The sequence below is a fragment of the Pyrus communis genome, chromosome 3, assembly GCF_963583255.1.
Source record: "Pyrus communis chromosome 3, drPyrComm1.1, whole genome shotgun sequence".
NCBI lineage: Eukaryota > Viridiplantae > Streptophyta > Magnoliopsida > Rosales > Rosaceae > Pyrus > Pyrus communis.
In genome coordinates this window covers 21,007,026-21,029,981 of record NC_084805.1, presented here as the reverse complement: position 1 = coordinate 21,029,981, position 22,956 = coordinate 21,007,026, and the positions used below count along the sequence as shown (strand labels likewise).

The following is a 22,956-nucleotide window of genomic DNA, read 5'->3' as shown; positions in this document are numbered from 1 at the left end:
TCTCGTAGTTATTCAGAACGATGCATCTGCTATACCGAACACTGTGAAGTTGAATGGATCAAATTACGCGCTTTGGTCCAAGGTATTGGAGATGCATATTGTTGGACATGGTAGAAAGGGCTTTATGACAAGGAGTACCAAGGAACCTGCTAAGGATAGTGCTGAGTATGAGACGTAGGAGACAGGGAATGCAATAGTAAAAGGGTGGTTGATCAATTCCATGGAACCTGCTATCATGAAATTTTTTATTCACCTGTGTATTGCTAAAGAAGTTTAGGAGGAGGTGGCTCGAACCTATTATGATGGTTCAGATATCTCTCAAAATTATGAATTGAAGGTTAAGTCGTTCAAGCTTCATCAAAAGGGCCGGCCGGTTGGTGTGTGTTACGATGACCTCAAGTCCGTTTGGCAGGAGCTAGATCAACGGAGACCAATTAAGATGGAATGTGCTGTCGATCTCAAGACACTTCGAGAAGAAATTCAAATTGATCGGGTGTATGCCTTTTTGGCGGGTTTGGATGACATCTTTGATAAAGTACGTAGTGATATTCTCCATACTCAACCGTTACCATCTGTCGAGGAAGTGTTTTCTATTGTTAGGCGTGAAGCACAACGACATGCCACTACGATGGGTGGGAGTAACAACCAAGGAGGGCTGCCGTCCATGGCCATGGTCTCTCGGCCACCTGCAACTTCCCGTCCCAACAATTCTTCTAATCATTCTTTCAATTCTCGTTCGTTTACCGGAGAAAACAAAGATGATTTGAAGTGTACTTTCTGTGGTCAAACCCGCCATATTGAAGATACATGTTTTACCAAGCATAGGGTACCTAATTGGTTTCCAGAATTTAAGAAAAAATTACATGCCAAGGAATGTGGAGCAGCCGGGTCCAGTGGAGGTCGTGCTTCCCTTACCACAGCTACACCAACAGCCCAGAAGGTCAGGGCTAGCTCAGGTGATCATAGTCAAACTTTGTTGACTCGTACTACTCTTGGTGATTCGTCCTCCAATACAGGTACTATGGGGCCTGTTCTCTTAGCCTCCGAAAGTGAGCAACATATAGGTTGGATTCTTGATTCTGGTGCAACTGATCATATGACATATGATAAAAATATGTTTCAATATATGACAATGTCTCATAGGAAAAGCATAGCAACTGCCAATGGGACTCTTGTACCTATGTGTGGCGCGGGCACTGTGCAACTCTCCTCATCTCTCCCATTACATCGTTGCTTATTCGTTCCGTCTTTGTCCCATCATTTATTATCAATACCACAAGTTACTGAACAATTGGATTGTGTTGTTCTAATGTATCCGTCCTTTTGTCTACTTCAGGATATTCAGACCAAGGAGATAATTGGGCGTGGCATTAAGAGAGAGGGGTTGTATTATGTGGATGACATTGTTCCTGGCAGGGCTAATGCGGTTCGAGCATCATATGATAGTAATTTGCAAGAAGTATGGTTCTTGCATCGTCAGTTAGCGCATGCATCTTTTGGCTATTTACGACATATGTTGCCTAGTCTATTTAGTAGAATAAATTAATCAGCTTACATTGTAAAGTATGTATTCTTACTAAAAGCCATCATGCTTCGTTTCCTCCTAGTTTGAATAAAAGGTCCTTGCCGTTTGAACTTGTGCACTCTGATGTTTGGGGGTTTTCTCCAGTTATTGCCCCTTCTGGCATTAAATGGTTTGTTACGTTTGTTGATGATTGTACTCGGATGACTTGGCTATATGTGTTGAAAAATAAAAGTGATGTTGGTATGGTTTTTCGCTATTTCTCTCAGATGATTCAGACATAATATTTGTCTGTGATTAAAGTACTTCATTCTGACAATGGTGGTGAGTACATTAATTTTAAGTTGTTAGAGTTTCGTGATCAAGGCATCCTCCAAAGAAACGACTTGTCCTCATACCGCGTAACAAAATGGGGTTGCTGAACGAAAAAACTGCCACATCCTAGAAACAGCTCGTGCTCTTCTAATTAAAGCCTCTATTCCTAAGGGTTTTTGGCCTGAAGCTGTCACTTATGTTGTATATGTGATTAACCGTATGCCATCTCGAGTTCGAGTATTTGGGTGTGTGGTTTATGTGCATATTCAAAAACTTCATCGCACAAAGTTGGACCTATGTGCCCTCCGGTGTGTGTTTGTGGGTTTCTCAGCTCACCAAAAAGGCGATAAATGTTATCACCCTTAGACTTGGCGTATGTATGTAACCATGGATGTGACTTTTTCTGAATTAGAGTTTTTTTATCATTCCGTGCATTTATCTTCAAGTCACCTGGGGGAAAACCTTATTGGTGATCTGGAGTGGTTGGATCTAGGGGAAGACACCATTTCAAATAATACTAGCACCGAACCTACCACTGAACCGGTTTCTGCCGAGAATACTAATGTTGAAGTTCATGCCGAGCATCAAGAGGTTCCTGCCGAGGAACCTAATACCCATGAGATTGCCGAATTGGCTTCTGAATAGCCAAGACAGAGTTCTGCCGAGCTCAGTACACAGTTGCAGCAGCCATATACAGAATCTGCTAATGTGCCCCCTTTCTCTCTAGCTCCAAAGTGCCGCCTAATGCATCTTCTCTGAATATACCTGAGATAAGTACCATGGATGATTATGTAATTAATCCAAGTGATAATGTAAATGGATATAGGTTGCCACCAAGACAAAATCGAGGTGTGCCACCTGATAGGTTTTCTCTAGAAGGGAAGGTGAAGTATCCAATAGCCAACTATGTCTCATGTAGTGGTCTTGCACCGGAACGCCAAACCTTGGTGAACAATATGGAGTCAGTTTAAGTACCAACTCGAGTGGAGGAAGCTCTAAAGGATCCAAAGTGGGTAAAAGTAATGGATGAGGAAATGTTGGTGTTGCAAAAAATAATAATACCTGAGAGGTGACGTGTTTACCCAAAGGAAAAAAGACTGTTGGATGCCGGTGGGTGTTTACAATTAAATACAAAGTCGATGGATTGATAAACAGGTACAAAGCAAGATTGGTAGCTAAAAGATACCCTCAAACATATGGTGTAGATTACCAAGACACTTTCTCTCCAGTTGCCAAGATGAATACGGTACGTGTTCTAATTTCTTTAGCTGCAAATATAGACTGGCCATTAAAACAGTTTGATGTGAAAAATGCTTTTCTCTATGGAAATTTGGAAGAAGAAGTGTATATGGTTTTTCCTCCTGGGTATAGTGCTTGTGGGAATACCTAAGTATGTCGGTTGTGTAAGTCACTCTATGGACTTAAGCAATCACCTCGTGCATGGTTTGACAGGTTTACCCAAGTTATGAAAAAGAATGGGTATCGTCAGAGTCATTCTGATCACACATTGTTTGTTAAACGAAGACAAGGTAAAGTGACAGCCCTAATCATCTATGTAGATGACATGATTATCACTGGAGATGATCGTAATGAGATCTTGAAGTTACAAAATAATCTGGCAGCCGAGTTCGAAATGAAAAACCTAAGAGACTTGAAGTATTTTCTTGGGGTTGAAGTTGCTCACTCTTCAAAAGGTATTTTCTTGTCTCAACGTAAGTATATTCTAGATTTATTAAAAGAAACTAGTATGCTGAGGTGTAAGCCGGTAGACACTCCTATTGTTGAAAAGCATCATCTGTGTTTGGATCCAAATCAAAAGTCAGGTGATAAAGAGAGATATCAAAGACTTGTAGGAAGACTAATTTATTTGGCTCATACACGTCCAGATATCGCCTATGTTGTAAGTGTAGTAAGTCAGTTTATGCATTCACCGAGTATGGATCATATGGCTGCTGTTATGCGTATCCTAACATATTTGAAGTCTGCGCCAGGAAAATGAGTTCTGTATGGGAAGCACAGGCATTTGACGATTGAGGGGTTCACAGGTGCTAATTAGGCAAGAAATGTCAATGATAAAAGATCTACTTCTGGGTATTTTACTTTCGTATGAGGAAATTTGGTTACATGGCGAAGTAAAAAACAGAAGGTGGTATCACGGTCTTCAGTTGAGGCTAAGTATAAGGGCATGGCCCACGACATTTGTCAAATTCTTTGGCTTCGAAAACTTCTTTGGGGTCTTGGGTTCAAGCCAAAGGAGACCATGATACAATATTGTGATAACAAGTCAGCAAGAGATATAGCTGATAATCCGGTGTAGCATGATAGCACAAAACGTGTGGAGGTTGATCGACATTTCATTATAGAGAAGCTCAAGAAGAAGATTGTGTCTATACCTTATATTATGCGAACTGATTCACTTCGTATAGACATATTGTTGTATAAAAAAGATAAACATAAAAATAAAACCTGCATGTCCAAGATGTGCACATGTCATAGACTTTATGACATGGCTATGAACTACTAGGTTACTACTACTAATGACACTTAGCATCCAAAATGGATCTGATATGAAAGAGCTTCTTTTAACTCGAATGAGCGTTTTAGTGCTGGTGTCTTCGGATGAGTTGGTGAGAAAGAGTTAAATTCCAATTAAACCCTTGGAAGAGGAAGCCTCTAGCACTATATATACATGTAATATGTCACCCTCATTTGCCAAACAGATTTTCTAGCAGCAGCTGTCTGAGAGTCTCGGTCTTTGAGTGCTTCTCTCTCGTCAACTTAATTCCTCAGGCATGTTGATTTCTCCCGTAGATTTGAGCTACATATATGTGTGTGTGTGTGTGTGTGTGTGTTTGTGTGTGTGTATCCCCACATTTTTCTATATACCTGATCTAGCTTACCTTGTGGACTTGTAGGGCTATCTTTGCTTTTATGGTTTTCAAGATCTCAGCAACTTCAAAACCAAGTCGATTTAAGACCAAGGTTGAAGAAGCGAGATCCAAGTCGATTCGTGGGGGCAGAAAATGAGACTAAGGGCCTTATCAAATAAGTTTTTCCTCCAAACTCAATTGATTCCTCAACCAGACTCATATTCGGAGATGCATGATACTTCAAAGGACTTTAGTATCGGGATGGCCAGTTTGATCCATCAGAAACATACAATTGGAAGTAGGAAATCATCAGTCAAAGCACCCTTCATGGGAAGCTATGAGAACCAATTTGTGAGTGCCTTTGACGACTTCAAAGTCTTAAAGCTTCCTTAAAATATGGAGTCAAACCAGTCGTCGAGTTTCTCCATGTATTTGTTCTTCCGGATGCTTTAGATAGGTTGCCAGCTTTGGTTGAGAGAGTTTGTTCTGAGCCTGGTTTTTTAGGCCACTAGTGTCCCAAGAGTTGTGTCGGTGTTGGACACTTCAGAATCCCTAAGTTCAAAGTTTTCTTTTGGCTTTGAAGCTTTTAGAATTCTCAAGGATTGGGACTGGAGTTGCCTTTTGGTAATTTGACAAAAATTAAAGGGTAAATTACACTTTACCAACAAAGTTATGATAATGTAACTGAATAAATGACCTTCCATAAATAATTTAAACATGTCGGATACAAAAATTAAAGGGTAAATTACACTTTACCACTTTAGATTTGAGATTTATTACAAACTCATACAACATTTTTAAAAAATTTCACTTTCATACCTCATATACTATTTTATTTCAATTTCAAAAACTTGAGAGAGACTAATTGGATCTGAAAATATACGGGTTTTGGGTACAGAATCCAAAGGCCCAAGATAAAATAGCAAAAACCCAAAAATCAAAACTCAAAAACTTGAAAAAAAATACCCAGCAATCCTTAGTGAAAAACCCCAACAGAGCCTCATCCCTCAAGAGAGAGAGAGAGAACTCAGAAGTAGAATTTAAGCTCTCAGAATGCCTATGGTGGAAGTAGGCAAGTTGTTCGAGGAAATGCCTGAGAAAAACTCGATGCTTTCGTCCCTATTTCGTAGGTGAAATCAAGCGAGATCGACTTCGTCCCCATTTCAGTCCCCGATTCCACCGCGGTATCACCCTATTCGACGAAAGCGGCGACGTCAGCGGCATCTGGGAGTTCGACTTCCGGGGTTTTGAAGAGGAAGCCGACCCCCATGTCCCAGAATCCATCACCCTCCTTAAAGCCAACGGCTTGGATCTCGATAAACTTTGGAAATTCGGCATCGATTCAAAGATTTTTGTAGAAGGTTTCTTTGGCTCCAGCTCCTCCACCGAGCTCGCAAATTGATTAAAGTCAGCATAGAAAAAGGATAGGCTCAGAAGAATTGGATATGAGAAATTTGTGAGCACAAATTGATTAAAATCAAGAGTAATGTTATTTATATCATATTTTTATATTATATTTCTATATCATGTGGCATAAACAGTCATATTATTTTAAAAATTTGCAAAATTCAAGAAAAAAAAAAAGAAAGACTCCTCGTATACCACAATCATCATTTAATTAACTAGTTTTTTTAATTATCAGTTTATTAAATAATGAATTAAATTTAAAAGTCTGATTAATTTAAATGATATGATTGTCTACATCAAATGTCATGTAAGGTGATATGAAAATGTAGTACAAAAACATGATTTGAACAACATTACTCTAAAATCAAATCATCAGAGTGGTGCATGATTTCTTGAAGGGTGGGAGAGGATGAACCTACTGCGTTAGATGGGTTGAGAAAGATCAAGTTTTGAGATACTTTGGATGCAGTCCTTAGTTATGAATATTCTTTAACTGAAATCTTATTGGTTTTTAATTTTTAATTAATGTCTCTGAAATTAATGTGATAATTTATTTCTATATACGTTACAATATTTTTTAAATTAAAAATTAGAAATTTTAATTTTTTATATAAATGAGATTTTAAATATAAAAAAACCATAATTTGTGAGATTAAAAATATTAAAATATAAATATACTATTGCGTGTGTGTGTATATATATAAACATGGGTACATTCATCAAAATTAACCAAAAAATTAATTGTATCAAAATATGGGTACATTCTCAAAATCACAAAAAAAAAGAAAAAAAGAAAAAGAAAAGATATTAGGCTTAATAACATTAGTCAATTTCTTTGATTAAACTTGACATATATACATTTTAAAATCAAAGAAAAAAGAATGTACCCATATAAGTTTAAAAATGAATTAGAAAATAATTGAATAGATTTTATATAAAAAATTGTACATTTTACATATAACAAATTAGTATATTTAAGAATGAGTACATTTTATGATTAAAAAGTTTTACATGAATGGGTACATATAATTTGCATGGGTACATTTAGCAAAATAAAAAGTACAAATAAAAAAAATATATGAGTACAAATACAAATAAACGTTAAAAAATATGGGCACAAAAAGAAATTAATATATGGGTACAAATTAAAACTGAAAAGAAAATTGGTACAAATTTAAAAAGAATTACAAATTAAAAATGGATACAAACTAAAACTAAAAATATATGATAAAAAATATAGTCATAAATATAAATATACTAATTGTAACATTTTTAACATTAAATGAATATATTTAGAAATTAAAAAAACAATTTATTATTGAAATAATTAATAATGTTATTAATACCCAAGAACCTTGATCAAAAATTAAAAATGAATAGGATTTTAATCAATGGAATAGAAAAGGAAAGATGAAAATCTAATTTCTCCTAATTATATATACAGTTTCTAGCTATATGTCATTTCAATTTTCTTTTATTAATGAAATCTTGGTTTCTGTTGGTACTCAAGCTTAACTGGAGTCGTGAGGGGCTGCATGTTTCTTTTTAGAACTATTTTATTTTCAGTACTTTATTTCGGCTTGGTCAGAACTCTTGAGCTTTCGGGCTTGTTTTATTTGGGCATTTTATTTTGTAAACTTAATAGTGCTAATTATTAAGGGCCCTTCTATACATGGGGGATTTGAACTTATAATTTTTCTGGTAATACTTTTCTTTTCGACGTTGGATGTTTAGTACTAATGTATTGTCATGTGGTATAATCAGTTTATGTGGTATCATATGCATGAATATGTATGGATTGTATTACCTTTAAAGGGAATTATCAATCATGTCGTCCATCAATACTATAACACATAAATGAATTATACTAGGTAGACATATTCCAATACCACATATTATTGTTTTCCTACTAAAAGTCAGTTGGTTTCTATCTTATTGTTAGGTCATCTCCAATCACGTCACATAAGGCTAAACCTAGCCCTTGGCTATGTTTTAGCCCTTAACCTTTTATTTTAATAAAGAATAATTAAGACTATATAGGCTTAAATATTCTTCATCTCCATTTACGCAAGGCTAAATCTTTTCATCTTGACTTGGCATGCACATGTTGGGGCCCACCGAGAGGTTTGAGTGCTTGCTCTATATAGCCCTTGGTTAATCTTAGCCTTGATTCTTTTTGGGGCGTTTATTTTGGCCTTTGGCTGAAGGCAACTTTTGCACAAATTAGGGTTAAAAGTGGTCTATACAACCGTTGGTTGGAGATGACATTAATTAAATGTAGTATAAAGGTGGCTGAAATTAGTGGTAATGTGTTTGCTTGGAGTTACAAACCAAGAAAATTCAACTTTTAATATAAGAAGAGCTTTCAACCCCTGCAAAAATGGTTGATTTTTGCACACCCATTTCCCCTATCCTACACATTTTCTTTTTAATTTAGATCTAGATTATCTTTTTATTTGTTCAATCTAATCGCAAACCTAAATTGTTTTTGAGAAGTCGGCTTTAGTAGTTCTCTTAGGATATCACCATTTACAACCCTCTCTCAACATGTATCTCACCTACTATTACTTTTATTTGATTAAAATGGCCTTCATTTGAATTCAGTATATCGAACAAAGATTATCAAGGAAGAATAACGACACTCACATTGATAGTATCAACAGAGAGCATAAGCAATATGATACATATTATTTACAAGTGAAGATAATATTAATAACCTGTAGTATACTAGCGTGTGTTGGTAAAAGAGGATAAAATAAAATTGTTTTTTTTATAAAGAAAGTTCGGGCCAATTTTAATATTGGGTAACGCCTCAACACAAACTTGTTCGGGTTCACTGGCCCGAACTTTGTCCAGCTTGGGCTCAATCTTTATCCGGTGCAACGACGCCGTTGCAGTCAGTCTCCGGGTAGCAGGACAATGGCACGTGATTGCCCTTCTCATCCACATTTTCGGTGCGAACCCAAACTATTGTAAACCCACCAGTTCCGCCCCCGCAAAACCCTCAACTCGTTCCGAGTCAACTCACCGACTCGATCCAAATGGACACGCACTCCTCGCACCTCGCCGCGTCGAACCGTTCGCGGAGCTCGCAGACCCCGTCCCCGTCGCACTCGGCCTCGGCCTCGGCCACCTCATCGATCCACAAGCGCAAGCTCGCGTCCGAGGATCACGCGCCGCCGTTCCCTCCCTCTTCCTTCTCGGCCGACACTCGCGACGGCGCGTTGACGTCCAACGACGACCTCGAGAGCATTTCTGCTCGCGGCGGCGGCGCCGATTCCGACTCGGACGATGAGTCCGACGCTCTGGTCGACGACGATGAGGAGGACTTCGACAACGACTCCTCCATGCGAAACTTCACGGCTGCGCGCCTCGATAACAGCGGGGGTTCTGCTGTGGCGCGCAACTCTAAACTCAAAATTGAGAACGCGACGGTCAAGAATGAGCCTTCGGATGGCGCGAAAGAAGGCGGCGCCCCCGCCGGAGCCGGTGCCTCGGGGACCACCGCGGCCGCAGGGCCGGTTCCGGGGATCGTGGTGAAGGAGGACGCCTCTAAGATCTTCACTGAGAATATACAGACCAGTGGAGCTTACAGTGCTAGAGAAGAGAGTTTGAAGAGAGAGGTAAGCTTCTCTGAATTAATTTTTTTATAATTACTTTTTATTTTATGAAATTGAGGAATGTGAATTCGTACGAAATAAAATTGAATTTGGAATCAAAATTGTGTTTTCGAATTTGATGTTTTAGGAGGAAGCAGGGAGGCTCAAGTTTGTGTGCCTTTCGAATGATGGTATTGATCAGCATATGATTTGGTATTTGTCTCTGATGGAACTTTCATTTCTGATCTTTCATGGTTTAACAATGCTGAACGAAACAACAACAAAGCTTTATCCCACTAAGTGGAGTCGGCTGTATGAATCCTAAAACGCCACAATGCTGAATGAAATACAAAAAGAAAATGAAAAAATGAAACCGATTCTGCTTAAACAGTTTGTTATGAAATTGTTTAACAATGCGGGTACGGAGCTTGATTTAGACCGCTGTTTTTGGTTTTTCTCAGGTTGGTAGGATTGAAGAACATATTTGCCAGGCAACTACCAAACATGCCAAAGGAGTACATTGTCCGACTTGTTATGGATAGGTAATACTATTAGCTCATCTTTCAAGCACATGGAATAAGTGATTCGGGTACCGTGGTTTATATCATTTGGGATGTGAAACATAACCCTTTGTCACGCATCTGATTGAATCTAATTTCTTTTATGGTTTCTGAAATGGCAGAAGTCATAAATCAGTTATGGTTATCAGGCGTAATCATGTTGTCGGTGGCATAACATATCGACCATATATCAGGTTAAATTTGTATTTTATCATCTGTATATTCATGTGTTGGCATTTTTTTTTTTTTTTTTCTTCACATTCTTCAGTACATAGTTGAGTCTTCATCTATGACATACTTTATTTACCCTGTTACCAACACCCTTTTCCTCTATTTCAGTCAAAGGTTTGGAGAGATAGCCTTTTGTGCAATCACAGCTGATGAACAAGTTAAAGGTTATGGTACTAGACTGATGAATCACTTAAAACAGCATGCACGGGACGAGGACGGCCTAACCCATTTCCTGACTTATGCTGACAATAATGCTGTTGGCTACTTTATTAAACAGGTATTGTTCTCCATTGTTTGTGTAATCACCTTTTAGGTTTTCTACTGATTCTTTCTGTATAAACTAATAGTGCCAGTTTTTGACATTTTTTTCAACACTTATTCAAATGTTTTTTCATTTTTGTGCTCCTGAGTTATGGAGTGGATCTAGTAAAGGAACTGCACTAAGGCGTATTTACTTGTAGGGCTTCACAAAAGAGATTCACTTGGAGAAAGACCGATGGCATGGGTATGTTTTGCACACAACTCTTGTTGTTCAAAGACTGTCAATTTTGTTTTTCAGATCTGGGTTTCTTAGGTCCTTTGTATGCTTCAAGTTCTTACCCTTGAGACTAAAATCACTACCAAAACAAGGGGAAAGATAAAACAAACAAATGAACTTGTGAGATGGTGGCCCTTACCAGTATATGATGCACTGCCAGATTTATGTTCTTACTTAATGTGAAAAAAAAAATTCAGTTTTGAAATTTGCTCAACGTTTTATTGTTATCTGCAGCTATATAAAAGATTACGATGGAGGAATCCTAATGGAATGCAGAATTGACCCAAAGCTTCCATACACCGACTTATCCACTATGATTCGTCGTCAGAGGCAGGTAAGAGTCAGTTCAATAGATTTTAGATTTTCATATTAAAGTTTAAATTGGTTTCCATGTAAAAATATGTCTTGATAGATGCCAAATCAATAAATCATGTATAGAGTATTGAACCAAGGTGTATTTACTACAATCTAACTGTCTTCTTGTTTTGGTTTTATGGTAGGCGATAGATGAAAAGATAAAAGAGCTTTCAAACTGCCACATTGTTTATCCTGGCATGGAGTTTCAAAAGGTAACATAACAGTATCCTAGATTTTGAAGATTATGCCATTTGTTTCCAGTGGTTTCTTTAAATTTTTTAGTATTCGACATAGCCTGTCAGAATATGGTATCACAGTGGTTCCTTTCGTTGTTCATTAACTGTTATGATCAATCAGTATTTCAATGTCTACAACTTAGTTCTGATCACGTATTTATTTATCCAGAAAGAAGCTGGTATACCTAAAAAAATTATCAAGGCCGAGGAAATCCCTGGCTTGAGTAAGTTCTATAACTTTGCTTAACTAGTTTTTTTATTTCCTTAATCAGTCATTCAAGCTGCGACTTGTGATCAGTCATAAAGAAAGCTGTAACTTCATTCCAACCTCACCTTGTGTTTAAGTTCTGTTGGTGAAGTTGAATGGGTAATCTGAATTTTATGGAACATTTTGGTAATAGGGGAGGCTGGGTGGACCCCGGATCAATGGGGACATTCACGCTTTGTAACTTTGAGTAGTTCCACAGACAGTGCCAGGAAGAATTTGACTGCATTCATGCGATCACTTCTAAAGGTTAATCTCTTCGCTCTTCTTTTCCAGTTGCCTTTAGTTTTTTATCATGGAGAATAGTGAGCTTGTCATTTTCTTTTTACAATAGTTTGATCCTATCATATGTTGCTATGCATTTTTCACTTGCATGCCTTTTAATTTGAGAAATGAATCAGATGTTTCCTTATATTCAATTTAAATATATGGAAACTCCACAAAGCATGAAGGACTACATAGAAAATATATGCTTCGGTTCTGCACTTGCAATAGAATACCATCTAAGTCTCTTAAAGCAAAGTGCCTTTCCAGGGGGCGGAAGCAATATGAGTTTGTATCATTGTATGCAATACGCAAAATACAATGTATGGCAGGCAGCCATTTGAGGTGTATTGACTATTTTGTCGGTATGGATAGAAGACGCATATGAATATTGTAATTTATTTTAACTTTAATTTATATAGTCGACTTTAATATTTTTAACCCTATATCCTGCTGTCAGTATCAAATGCCTTCTTACCATAGAAATTTTCATATGCGCAGAGTATGCATGAACATGCTGATGCCTGGCCTTTCAAGGAACCAGTCGATGCACGTGATGTTCCTGATTATTATGACATCATAAAAGATCCTATGGGTAAGAAGGACAATTTCTTTAATTAATTTCAGCGACCTGCAAAGAACATGGTTTAAATGTCTTCTGCACTATGTAGTTGCATTGTGTCTGAACTTGCTCCATGTGCCTTCATGGAAACCATACTTTGAAGATTTGATTTCTGAAAAATCTAGTTTCGATAATAGCTTGGTCATAATCTGCACATTGTCGTTGACATCCTGAGTAGTGAAATTGCCAAGACTTCTTAAATGTACTTCAAAAGTCGGCACAAAGTTGAGTTAGATGTTTGTAATTGTGCATATCGTATCAAATATTCAAAGCTTTTAACGGATATTTAATATGATGCAGATCTGAGGACGATGTCAAAGAGGGTAGAGTCGGAGCAGTATTATGTAACATTCGAGATGTTTGTTGCAGATGCCAAGAGGATGTTTGCAAATGCACGCACCTACAACTCCCCGGACACCATTTACTACAAATGCGCAACAAGGTATGGCTGTGCGTCCACGTCCCTCCCCATTTTCGTTCTTTTCTATGCTTGTTTCTGATTTCAATCAACTCCTTTCAGGCTGGAAGCCCATTTTCAAAGTAAAGTTCAGGTAGGTCTCCAAGGTGGTGGTGCCAAAATTCAGTAGTGAATTTTATTTTATTTTTAATTGTAAGCCCATGCCGTTATGTTTCATGTTGGTTTTTACTTTATGTTCCGATTGTTGCAAAATTTTCTTAGGAATAGAAGACAATGTGTTGTAGATTGAACGTTTGTTGATACACTCAAGTATTGGTGGGAGGAGCAATCGAAATGTTCTTAATTACTTGAGCAACAAGTCTTTTGCGGTGGTAATTCTTGTCTAATTGAAACATGGTCGTGGGCCGTGGCACACAAAGTTTGACAAGAAAAAGATTATTTACGGCAAATTCTAAAACATGAACACTTACGGAATTGAAATTTAAACTGTACGAAAACAAAGGGCCAAAGTATAAATCCCACTAATAAATACATATTCAATCAGCCGTTTATCCCTCTGTCCTGCAAATTAGGAAGGCCCCCACATTCAGTTCTACTTATTCTTTGGGACGGCGTGAGGGAGCTGAGGGTCCCATCCCGGCAATGCTTCACCCACTCCTGGCTGTGGCTGCTGCTGCTGCTGCTGCGGCCGTGGCTGCTGCTGTTGCTGCTGTGGCCGTGGCTGCTGCGGCTGCGGCTGCTGCTGCGGCATGTGATCTATGTTGCCTGTGTGCGGAATTGAAGAGTTTTGAGTCATGTTGCTTCCAGCGACAACTGGTTGGCCAACATTACTCTGTCGGTTCCTAACCAGAGAGATTGGGGGGTTCGCGTGAAAGCCAGTGTCCAATCTCTGGTGATGCAGAGGAGTTGTGGTCATACTAGGAACTCCCGGGTGAAAGAGGTGGTTGGAGTTCGGTTGCATTGGCACAGCAGCATTTGTAGATGCATTCATTGGGTTGTTCACTGATGGCATGCCTGCGTTAGCTACATTTGACATGGCTAGAAGTAGCGGGTTGATCCCCGTCACTCTCTTCACAGATTCTTCTGCCATTTTCACCTGATTTTGTTTTTTCAAATACATATCACCTTGAATCAATAAGAAAACTGAATTAACAGTATACAGGGTATTTAAAGAAAAAAAACATGCAAACGAAAACAAAATCTGAAAACGCAGAATGTCTTAGCTGTTAACCTTTGCTCTTAACGTCTCAATATCAGCCCTTAATATTCTGTTGTCAACAGCGGCATTATCATATTTTTGGTTCACATCAGTGAGACGTTTTAACAGCCCAGAGTGTTCAACTCTTAGCTGACCAACCTGAATGAAAGCAAACATATAACTTCATAATGGTGTCTATGTACAAAAAACGATTATGGGATATATCAAGAAAAGACTATGGTTGTTATTACTAATTCATAATTTGAAACAAGGAGCACCACCTGTGTCTCAAGTTCACTCATTTGGGCTTGTTTTCTCCTCCTTGAGCGTCTAGCTGACTCTCGATTGGACAGCATCCTGAGCACCATTAACATGTCAATGGATAAAGGGCAAAGTTTTTGGATTTAGCAATATGGTAACCCGTTGTCAAACAAATTCATCAGGTGAAAGTTCAGTAGACAGGAAACATTTCCCTCCTTCCAAATCAGATCATTTTGCTTCAAGAATCACTGGTTCCAAAGCAGGTAGGCACTTGCTCTAAATTCTCTACTAAAATAAAAAAAAACGAACTTCTGTTTGGACAAACTAAAGTTTTAAACTTTCTACTCATCTTTCGTGCATACAGGGCTCATACTAACCATCATCCATCACGAAGGCAATCAATGTGTTGATGCCCTTCGCATATCGATTATTGTGGAGATACTATAATTCAGGTTAATTAAGCCAAATAGCAACTACTCATCCTTGCACACAGAACCCATAATAACAAATCATCCATCAAGAAGGCAATCAATGTGTCGATGCCCTTCATATAGCAATTGTTGTAGAAAAATCATAACTCGTGTCAATTAAGCCTAAACACCTACTATTACTTGGAGACCGATGAAATAACCAAAACATTACACCAAGATATCAAATTAAACTGCCTAATTAGTTCAAAAAGTAGGCAAGCAAAATGAACACAAGCAAAGAAATGGGTTACCTCCTAGCACGTTTCACATCAGAAGGATCCATGTTCTCATTAATCTCAATGTCTCCTTCGAGATCATCATCATCCGAGTCCTCTTTCGATGATCCACTTGTTGTTTGCTTACTCAGCACCGGAGTTCTCCTCTGAGCAGCAGGTAAAGCCGAAACGCCAAGCGGGCTAGCGTCAGCTTCATTTTGTGTCACTGGCAAACCATTACCAGAATCTAGCAATAGCTCAAATCAAATGGGTTTTCAAATGTTAGACACAAATATAAGAATCATTTACATATCTCAGAGAAATGCTATGAAAAAATTCCCAAATTACGAAATTAAACAACTAAATCATTGCATATTAAGCACCTAAGCAAGCAATGAGCCAATGACAAACCTTTATCAAGCGATCGAGTAGGGGCTAATTGTGAAGGCTTCGACACGGGCGATTGATTCTCGGCTAGATTACCCAAATCCACAGGCGTCAAAGACGATGCCTGCAATCACATTCATCAATGAAAAAAAAAAAATTAAAAATTAAAAAAAAAAAAATCAAATTAAAAAAAAAATGATGTGAGAGAGAGATACGCGAGAGAGAGCTACTGCTGCGCAAGCCAGATCGAGCCGGTTCTTAAGAAATTCGCGGTACTGGTCCGAGTTAACCGGAGCCTTCGGAGCTGGATCCAACACCGTCGGCGGCGGAGGATGATTGAGCTGCTGAGGTGGTGGCTGTTGACGATGACGATCGGGCTTCTTGATCTCAACTACCTCTTCGTCCACATCGTCGCGCTTCGACGTCGACGACTGAGACGCGACGGAACAGGAAGCGGCGGAAGAGACGGGAAATTGCTCGGCGACCGATTGCCGAGGAGTGGCGGCCGGCGTGGAGAACTCGTCGAGGAACTGCTCGAAGGCCCACTCCGACGCGCTCCGATTCATGTCCGCCGCCGGCGACGACAGCGCCCAAAACGGATCGGAGGAGTCGTCCGCGGTGAATACAGAATGCATACTCTGCGCGCGTGCGTGTCCGAAATATCCGATTTTTGTTGTTTTCGTCGACAAGAAGCGAACTTTCGTGTGTTTATATATCGGACTTCGGACAAAATGGAGGAATATTCTGGTGGTGTACGGTACAGCATGATAATTATGCACGGGGACTTTTTCTGACGGCCGGCGTTCATTTGTATGTATTTGCCACGTGTCGTGTGTTGAATAATTGACGTGGTGGCCTGTGCAGCAGAGGATAAGGGCCAATTTTAGGCTGATCGGAGGAAACCCACGAGTCAAGAGACATGAAGAACAAATGTGAAACATGAAAGTGGGGATCCACATGGATGGGTCCCATGTAAAGTTGAAAAGATTGTTATTTTTTAAGAACTCCTTTTTTTGGAGAAATTAAATTGAGAGGATAAAAGGGCTTCCATCTTGTACTTTTTACAACGCACTTTTGAAACTAGAATGGTAAGATTTTCACATCATGCGGGGATTACATGCTTCGAATGTAACGCACTTGCAACAATAAGAAGAAAAATCGCATAAAATGTCTTCAGAGGAGTGCAGATTTCAAAGACTTGGTGAAGGTTGCTAGTTCCTTCAACCCTTCCTCGGGAGTTTTCGCTTCGCCCAACAGCTTCACCATCGCACTACCAACGATGACGCCGTCGGCTCCCCACCCTGCTACCTGTACAACACACGCGAAAAAGTATCTCGATTGAGGTTAGACGTTTAGCAACGATAGACATTCTGATATTCTTTTGATTGGAAGCAGGCCGAATTCTAGAAAGGGTAAGGGGACGATAGGATGTTAGCAGGGAGCGTAAAGTAGCCCACTGAGGGTGTAGGTGTAGGTGTGAGGCATTATGAGTTAGGTTAAACTACTGACCTGTTTCGCGTGTTCGGGCTTTGAGATGCCGAAACCAACTGCAACAGGCTTTTTTGTTGTCTGTCGCATAAAAGGTAAGCGTGATTATGCAAGACAAACATGTTAGTTGAAGTGGGATCATGTCAACTGCATACTGTTTTCTAGCTCCATTTGGTATTGAAGCCTAAACACTTTAAAAGACATTCAGTTCAATTCTAGCACCTAATTATACAACCTAATTCAAAAAAATAAAAAAATAAAAATCTACATTGGTAGACCGTAGAACTGGTTCAGAAGACAAACCTCTTTAATTTCCTTTAAAAGAGCAGGAACTCGTTCATTCACAGATGCTCGGGCACCAGTAACTCCGATCGAGCTCACCTATAGCTCGAAACAACGAACAATCAATTGCAATTAGCAATGTCATACTCACCCCAAGATACAGACCAAAGAATTTGCATAAACAAAATGTCTGTGAAGAGAACACAACTTGCCAACTTGTTATTGATAGGAGATTATCTCTCCGAAAAATAAAGTTCTTTAACAAAAGCCACATTTAGCATCCACTTTCATGACACCAGTATAGCATGTATCCAATAGCTTCATTTTCTAAGCTGAATGATAATTCTGGAAAATTGGGCATAACTCAAAAGATTCTTAAACCTATATAGAATATAAAGTACCAAGAATACATGCTATTCTTACCAGGTACAGAAATCCTTCTGAAGCTTCGGCAATGGCCTTCATTCGATCAATTGGAGTAGTGGGTGTTGTTAGTAATACCTGTAAATCATACAAGCGGATCGGAAGTATTACAATTACATCCAAACGTATGAATAAATAATTTGAACTTATTTACAAAATCCAAAAATAGTGCAGGGATAAAAACTAAGAAACAAACCAATTCAATATTATTTTTCGCAGCTTCCTTTCTTAAAATTTCTGTTTCCTCCAATGGAACATCCGGAACCACAAGCCCTACAAGCCAAAATGAAATAGGATTCTAGTCATATTCCTATAAGATATATAGACTATTTTAAGACTAAATCAAGCTGACAAAGGATAAACAGAACTAATTATGATATTCAGATACATTATAGAGCAAGTGCTTATACATTACCATGTACACCAACGTCTTTGATGGTGGACATGAACTCAGGAATCCCACGCTTCAAAATTGGGTTATAGTATGTAAACAGAGCAATTGGGCAAGACAATTGGGGAATCACCTGTCCATTCAACAATATTAATATAATAAGATTAGTTTGATGGAGAAAGAGACAGGTGACAACGTGAAACAAGAACTGTACACAAATTTGTTATACCCCCTCTAGCAACAACTTCAAGATGTCTGTATGTATATCATTCGTAGATTCATTAAGTAAGAAATGTCATGGGAGAATATGCTATTGTTTTGATATGAATTCTTATTCCTACATCCCACATAGAGATACATGGTATGGTAATATGAGAATTACTTGGATGCTTATAATCAGCATATTTCATGGGTTTCAGCAATCCATGTTTCGTTGGTAGTCTTAGTTACAGAAATAAATCTAACGTACTTTTTTGAGATACAAAATCAACAAAATATCAAGTTGTTTTAACATTGCACATAAATATACCTCCTTCAACATTGAAATAATTGCATTGAGATTGGTCCCTCTTGCCAAGGAACTGGTGGCTGCAGCCTAAGAAATAATACCACACTAGTAAGTGGAGGATACAAAACAGGAACCTTTTGAACATAAATTGTAAAAAGAACATGCCTAAGTATACAATACAAGCAAAAAACATATCAAACCTGTATAACTGGACCATCTGCTAATGGATCAGAATATGGCACGCCTAATTCGATTATGTCCGATCCACAAGAATCAAGCACCTTCAATGCTTCTGCCGTGATTGAAAGGTCAGGATCACCAGGATAAATGCAACCTTCAAAGGAAGGCAATCATTAGTACAACAAATTTTGACAGAGTAACTCATTTCATCTGAAATCAGCCACAACTCCCAGTACTAGTCCGAAGATGAAATTTAGTTAAGAAAACCAACTTTCCAATGTCTATCCAGTCTGAAGCATGCAGAACAAATAACCACAAACATAACTTGTGACTGATTAATATAAAGGAATGTCAATAACAACTTTGTCAATACTAGTAACATGCAGAATATTTTGGTCAAGGCCAAAACGTTCTCAAGAACAAGAACCAAGCAACGTCTCATCAGTCAGCATCTCTTCCCCGACCCTAATTGGAAATGCGGCCATCATATGAAGGGGAAATTGAATAATTAAGAACATGGCAATGCCAAGAGCACCAAGAGAGGTAAGAAAAAGGTGCACTTTGGCAGGTGATTAAGACCCGACTAAGAGTTACAAAGAATTTGGCAGCCTTCATTGGGCATAGAAAACCGTGAATTTGGTCGGTTTTGCCAGTTTTTCAACGGGGATTCAAATGAAAGAACAAAACATGCAGAACAAGCACACCGAATCATGAAACTTTGTAAACCCAGATTTCATTGGGCAAACAAAGCCATGAGATTTGGTGGGTTCTGCAAATTTATCAACAGGGATTCAAATGAAAGAACAAAACTGCAGAAAAGGGCACACCAGATGATGAAAATTTCAAAACCCAGCTTTCATTGTGCATAGAAAGCCACGAAAATCCGCGTGTTCTGCAAATTTTTCAACATGGATTCAAATGAAAGAACAACCAAGCATAACAAGCACACCAAACGACGAAACTTTTCAACAATGCAATCGAAATCTCCTAACCCCAGATGCCCAAAAATTGCTTACCTTTCCCTGATCCTTCAAATTTATGAAAGTCTGGGAGAGGCTGACGACTGGGGTGGCAATAAGAGAAGCCATTGGAGCAAACTTCTTGGTCGAAATGGTGGATACTTGATTGGGAGAGCTAAAAAGCAAAGGATTTTGTGGTTTCTTCAGTTGGAGAAACCCAGCCGCAGATTTCAGAGAAGAAGCAGCCGCCATTCAGTATACACACCAGTGAGAGGGTTTTGTAGGGTTTTCAGTAGCCTTTGTCTGCTCGTGTGGCTGTGCACTTTGGTCCGAACTCTTCAACTCGCCATTGATCCCTTCTTTATCTTATACAATTGTCTCAACCGTTGAATTCAGCAAATTTTTTATTTTCCCCCAAATGAAATTTTTTTCAGTTTATTTTGGGCAAAAAATTTGTGATTTTAGATTATTTTTTAAGTAAATTGTAACAATGATCTCTTAATTTTTACTCAGTTAGAGTAATGGTATCTCAAAAAATTCAATACCATTAGTCCATCAACTCATCAAAACATGCAGCTATTGTCCCTCAACTAAAAATCAATTACCATTGGTCCCTCAACTTTAATTCAATTGGAGCAATGGCCCCTCAAACTTTAACTCAATTGTAGCAATAGTTCTTCCAACATAATTCATTTTAACAAAATTCTAACGAAGTAGACGAAAATGATCATAGCTACCCGTTTTGATGAGTTGAGGGACTCCAATTGTAGCAATGATCCTTCCAACCTAACTTATTTTGACAAAATTCTGATGAAGTTGTCAAAATATATCATAGCTACACATTTTGATGAGTTGAAGGACCAATGGTAATAAATTTTTAGTTGAGGGATCATTGCTACAATTTCCTCTCTTTTTTTATTTTCACATACGATATTATTTACAAAAGGATGGGTTTAGCCTCATAACGGACTAGCAATAATATGGTGTAAGTTCGCATTTGGAAAGAATAGAACCTAAGACCTCTCAGTTACAGGTGAAGAGGAATACCACTAGACCTTGTGATTTTTTATTTTAGGTTCTCAGTGTTAAATAAAATAAATAAAGGGACCAAATGCTGGCTTCGTCATGAAGTCCACCATTCTGGGGGATTGAGAAGACTTATAAAGACATTTCAGCCTCTTCATGGCTACCATCATGTGATACACAAACATCAGGAATCGAACTCAGACATACCTTGTGAAATGCGGATTTGAAATTCATCCCCAGTTAGGACCACCTGGTTCTGAGAGTTAATTTCAAGTTCTGTTTTTGGGAGAGCACACACATATTTTGTAAAAGTAATGTCTTGAAGAGGGGAAATTGTTCGGTGCACCTAATATGTTGCCTTGTAAATTCTTAGCGTGATTCTACAAAAAGTAAAAAAAAAATGGTCCTAGCATATATGTAGCAATGACTCTTTATTTTTTTTTATTTTTTATTTTTTTATGAAGAAAGTACGATATTCATTAATACGAAAAATGCGTATAAAATGGGTCTCAATAAAAACCTTGTTGGAAATTTCAACCTAGTTTAAGGGAAAAAGAGTGTCCCGCACAAATAGCTATCTTCACCGTAACGTAAACGGTTACACTTGATTGTCTTCTAACAAAGCATCTAAAATAAAAACTGGGGAGATTTAACCCACCTATCTTCACTAGAAACACCCAAACCAGCATGAGCTAGCCTGTGTGCTACGTTGTTCGCTTCCCGATGCACAAAGTTCAATGATGTTCCCTCCATGCTCCATAAAACTCCTTTGATGTCGTTAATTATAGGTCCCAATAATGAACAATCATCCTTGGAACGATTCACGGCTGCAGGCACAACACTTGAGTCTCCCTCCAAAATCGAATTCGAAGTAGCACTTTGGAATTCCATTAGTAGCTCTGCTGCTCTAACAACAAGCAGCTCAGCTTGTAGGGGTGAATTAACATGGCAAAAAGGCCCAGAAAACTGCAGCGATAAAACTGCCCACCCAATCACATATAACCACACCATATCCTCCCCGATGCGACCATTCATGCCATGCTCCATCAAAATTACACTTCAACCCTCCTAAGTACGGTTTAGTCCACTGTTATCGTGTCTGAGCTTTAGTTAATCCATCTGGAGAATGCCATTTGTGATACTCCTGAAGCCTACTTTCGATCGCGATCAAAATCTCCGTTGGGGGAAGGGGGTTAATATTTGCATGCCAAAGTAGTGCGTTCCTTGCACCCCAAATACTTGACACCAACATAAGACATAAGTTGAAAGCCTGCCTTGACATTTTTGTGCAGCACCCAAAATCTATGCTCTGAAACTAGTTACAAGTACCTCTCGGACTCAGAGCCCCAATCCTGCCAACCAGACCACAGCAGCAAAATCACAGCCTCGCAGCACATGTTCAACAGTTTTCGGGTTGCTTCTAGAAAAAGCACATTCTATATCTTGTAACAATCCTCTTCTTGCTAGTTTTGTACGTGTGGGGATACTATCCTAACATCCTTGCCACACATAAATTTGAACCTTTCTAGGAAACCGAGCTCCCCATAGTTGCCTCCAAAACACTTGTTCATCTTTACTAGCCCTGAAACGCTCAACTTCAACACCATCAAACACACATCTTGTCGAGCAACATGATAAGCAGTACATATCAAGAATTTGCCATTTTTCTCATGATGCCATGTAAGTCTATCACAAGTGGATCGAAAGTTAAGTGGGATGCTTAGAATTAGCTCCACTTCCTCCGCGTTAAATACGGGGTTCAGCAAGTCTTGATCCCACCGTCACATATCAGGGCAAATTAGGTGATCCACCATGGTCTCTAATCCCCAAGTTGCTGGGCATGGGGTAATAACGCGAAAGAAATGTTCCCTAGGAATCTAGCTATCTTTCCAAATCTTCACCTCCTTCCCACTGATGATCTGCCATCTCAAACCTTTGTGTATAACACTCCTTGTTGTCGCAAT

General features: G+C 38.7%; 3 protein-coding genes across 4 annotated transcripts; 1 reads left to right on the top strand and 2 right to left on the bottom strand.

The window, feature by feature from the left end:
• Positions 1-8,967: 8,967 nt before the first annotated feature.
• Positions 8,968-13,555, top strand: LOC137730131 (histone acetyltransferase GCN5). The gene is made up of 13 exons (XM_068469194.1): positions 8,968-9,737; positions 9,862-9,926; positions 10,175-10,255; positions 10,396-10,467; positions 10,613-10,781; positions 10,966-11,009; positions 11,277-11,376; positions 11,543-11,611; positions 11,805-11,859; positions 12,037-12,149; positions 12,666-12,759; positions 13,087-13,228; positions 13,307-13,555. Exons 1-13 carry the CDS (start codon positions 9,156-9,158, stop codon positions 13,371-13,373), a joined length of 1,653 nt encoding a protein of 550 aa, XP_068325295.1. The 5' UTR covers positions 8,968-9,155; the 3' UTR covers positions 13,374-13,555.
• Positions 13,556-13,586: 31 nt separating this feature from the next.
• LOC137730130 (light-inducible protein CPRF2-like) lies at positions 13,587-16,621 on the bottom strand. Of its 2 annotated transcripts, none has more exons than XM_068469193.1 (6): positions 15,966-16,621; positions 15,760-15,859; positions 15,385-15,595; positions 14,684-14,759; positions 14,436-14,561; positions 13,587-14,300 (listed from the first exon to the last, which is right to left on the bottom strand). In XM_068469193.1, exons 1-6 carry the CDS (start codon positions 16,368-16,370, stop codon positions 13,797-13,799), a joined length of 1,422 nt encoding a protein of 473 aa, XP_068325294.1. In that variant the 5' UTR covers positions 16,371-16,621; the 3' UTR covers positions 13,587-13,796. The 2 variants fall into 2 exon arrangements, with proteins under 2 accessions (XP_068325294.1, XP_068325293.1); XM_068469192.1 differs by having other exon boundaries at positions 13,611-14,300; positions 15,951-16,617.
• Positions 16,622-16,767: 146 nt separating this feature from the next.
• Positions 16,768-20,351, bottom strand: LOC137730129 (tryptophan synthase alpha chain-like). The gene is made up of 9 exons (XM_068469191.1): positions 20,022-20,351; positions 19,028-19,172; positions 18,849-18,914; positions 18,344-18,452; positions 18,125-18,201; positions 17,929-18,006; positions 17,527-17,604; positions 17,245-17,304; positions 16,768-17,043 (listed from the first exon to the last, which is right to left on the bottom strand). Exons 1-9 carry the CDS (start codon positions 20,216-20,218, stop codon positions 16,909-16,911), a joined length of 945 nt encoding a protein of 314 aa, XP_068325292.1. The 5' UTR covers positions 20,219-20,351; the 3' UTR covers positions 16,768-16,908.
• Positions 20,352-22,956: the final 2,605 nt, after the last annotated feature.

What these genes read in the sequence shown, in the direction of transcription:
- LOC137730131 (XM_068469194.1), top strand. Translation starts at nt 9,156, where the DNA reads ATGGACACGCACTCCTCGCACCTCGCCGCGTCGAACCGTTCGCGGAGC. An exon ending in TTGGCTACTTTATTAAACAG is followed by an intron (nt 10,782 to 10,965) that starts GTATTGTTCTCC and finishes ATTTACTTGTAG; the next exon opens with GGCTTCACAAAAGAGATTCA. An exon ending in TCATGCGATCACTTCTAAAG is followed by an intron (nt 12,150 to 12,665) that starts GTTAATCTCTTC and finishes TCATATGCGCAG; the next exon opens with AGTATGCATGAACATGCTGA.
- LOC137730130 (XM_068469192.1), bottom strand. Translation starts at nt 16,370, where the DNA reads ATGCATTCTGTATTCACCGCGGACGACTCCTCCGATCCGTTTTGGGCG. An exon ending in TACTCGATCGCTTGATAAAG is followed by an intron (nt 15,596 to 15,759) that starts GTTTGTCATTGG and finishes AGCTATTGCTAG; the next exon opens with ATTCTGGTAATGGTTTGCCA. An exon ending in TGAGTGAACTTGAGACACAG is followed by an intron (nt 14,562 to 14,683) that starts GTGGTGCTCCTT and finishes GCTTTCATTCAG; the next exon opens with GTTGGTCAGCTAAGAGTTGA.
- LOC137730129 (XM_068469191.1), bottom strand. Translation starts at nt 20,218, where the DNA reads ATGGCGGCTGCTTCTTCTCTGAAATCTGCGGCTGGGTTTCTCCAACTG. An exon ending in TTGAAGGATCAGGGAAAGGT is followed by an intron (nt 19,173 to 20,021) that starts AAGCAATTTTTG and finishes CTAATGATTGCC; the next exon opens with TTCCTTTGAAGGTTGCATTT. An exon ending in CGAAAAATAATATTGAATTG is followed by an intron (nt 18,007 to 18,124) that starts GTTTGTTTCTTA and finishes TATGATTTACAG; the next exon opens with GTATTACTAACAACACCCAC.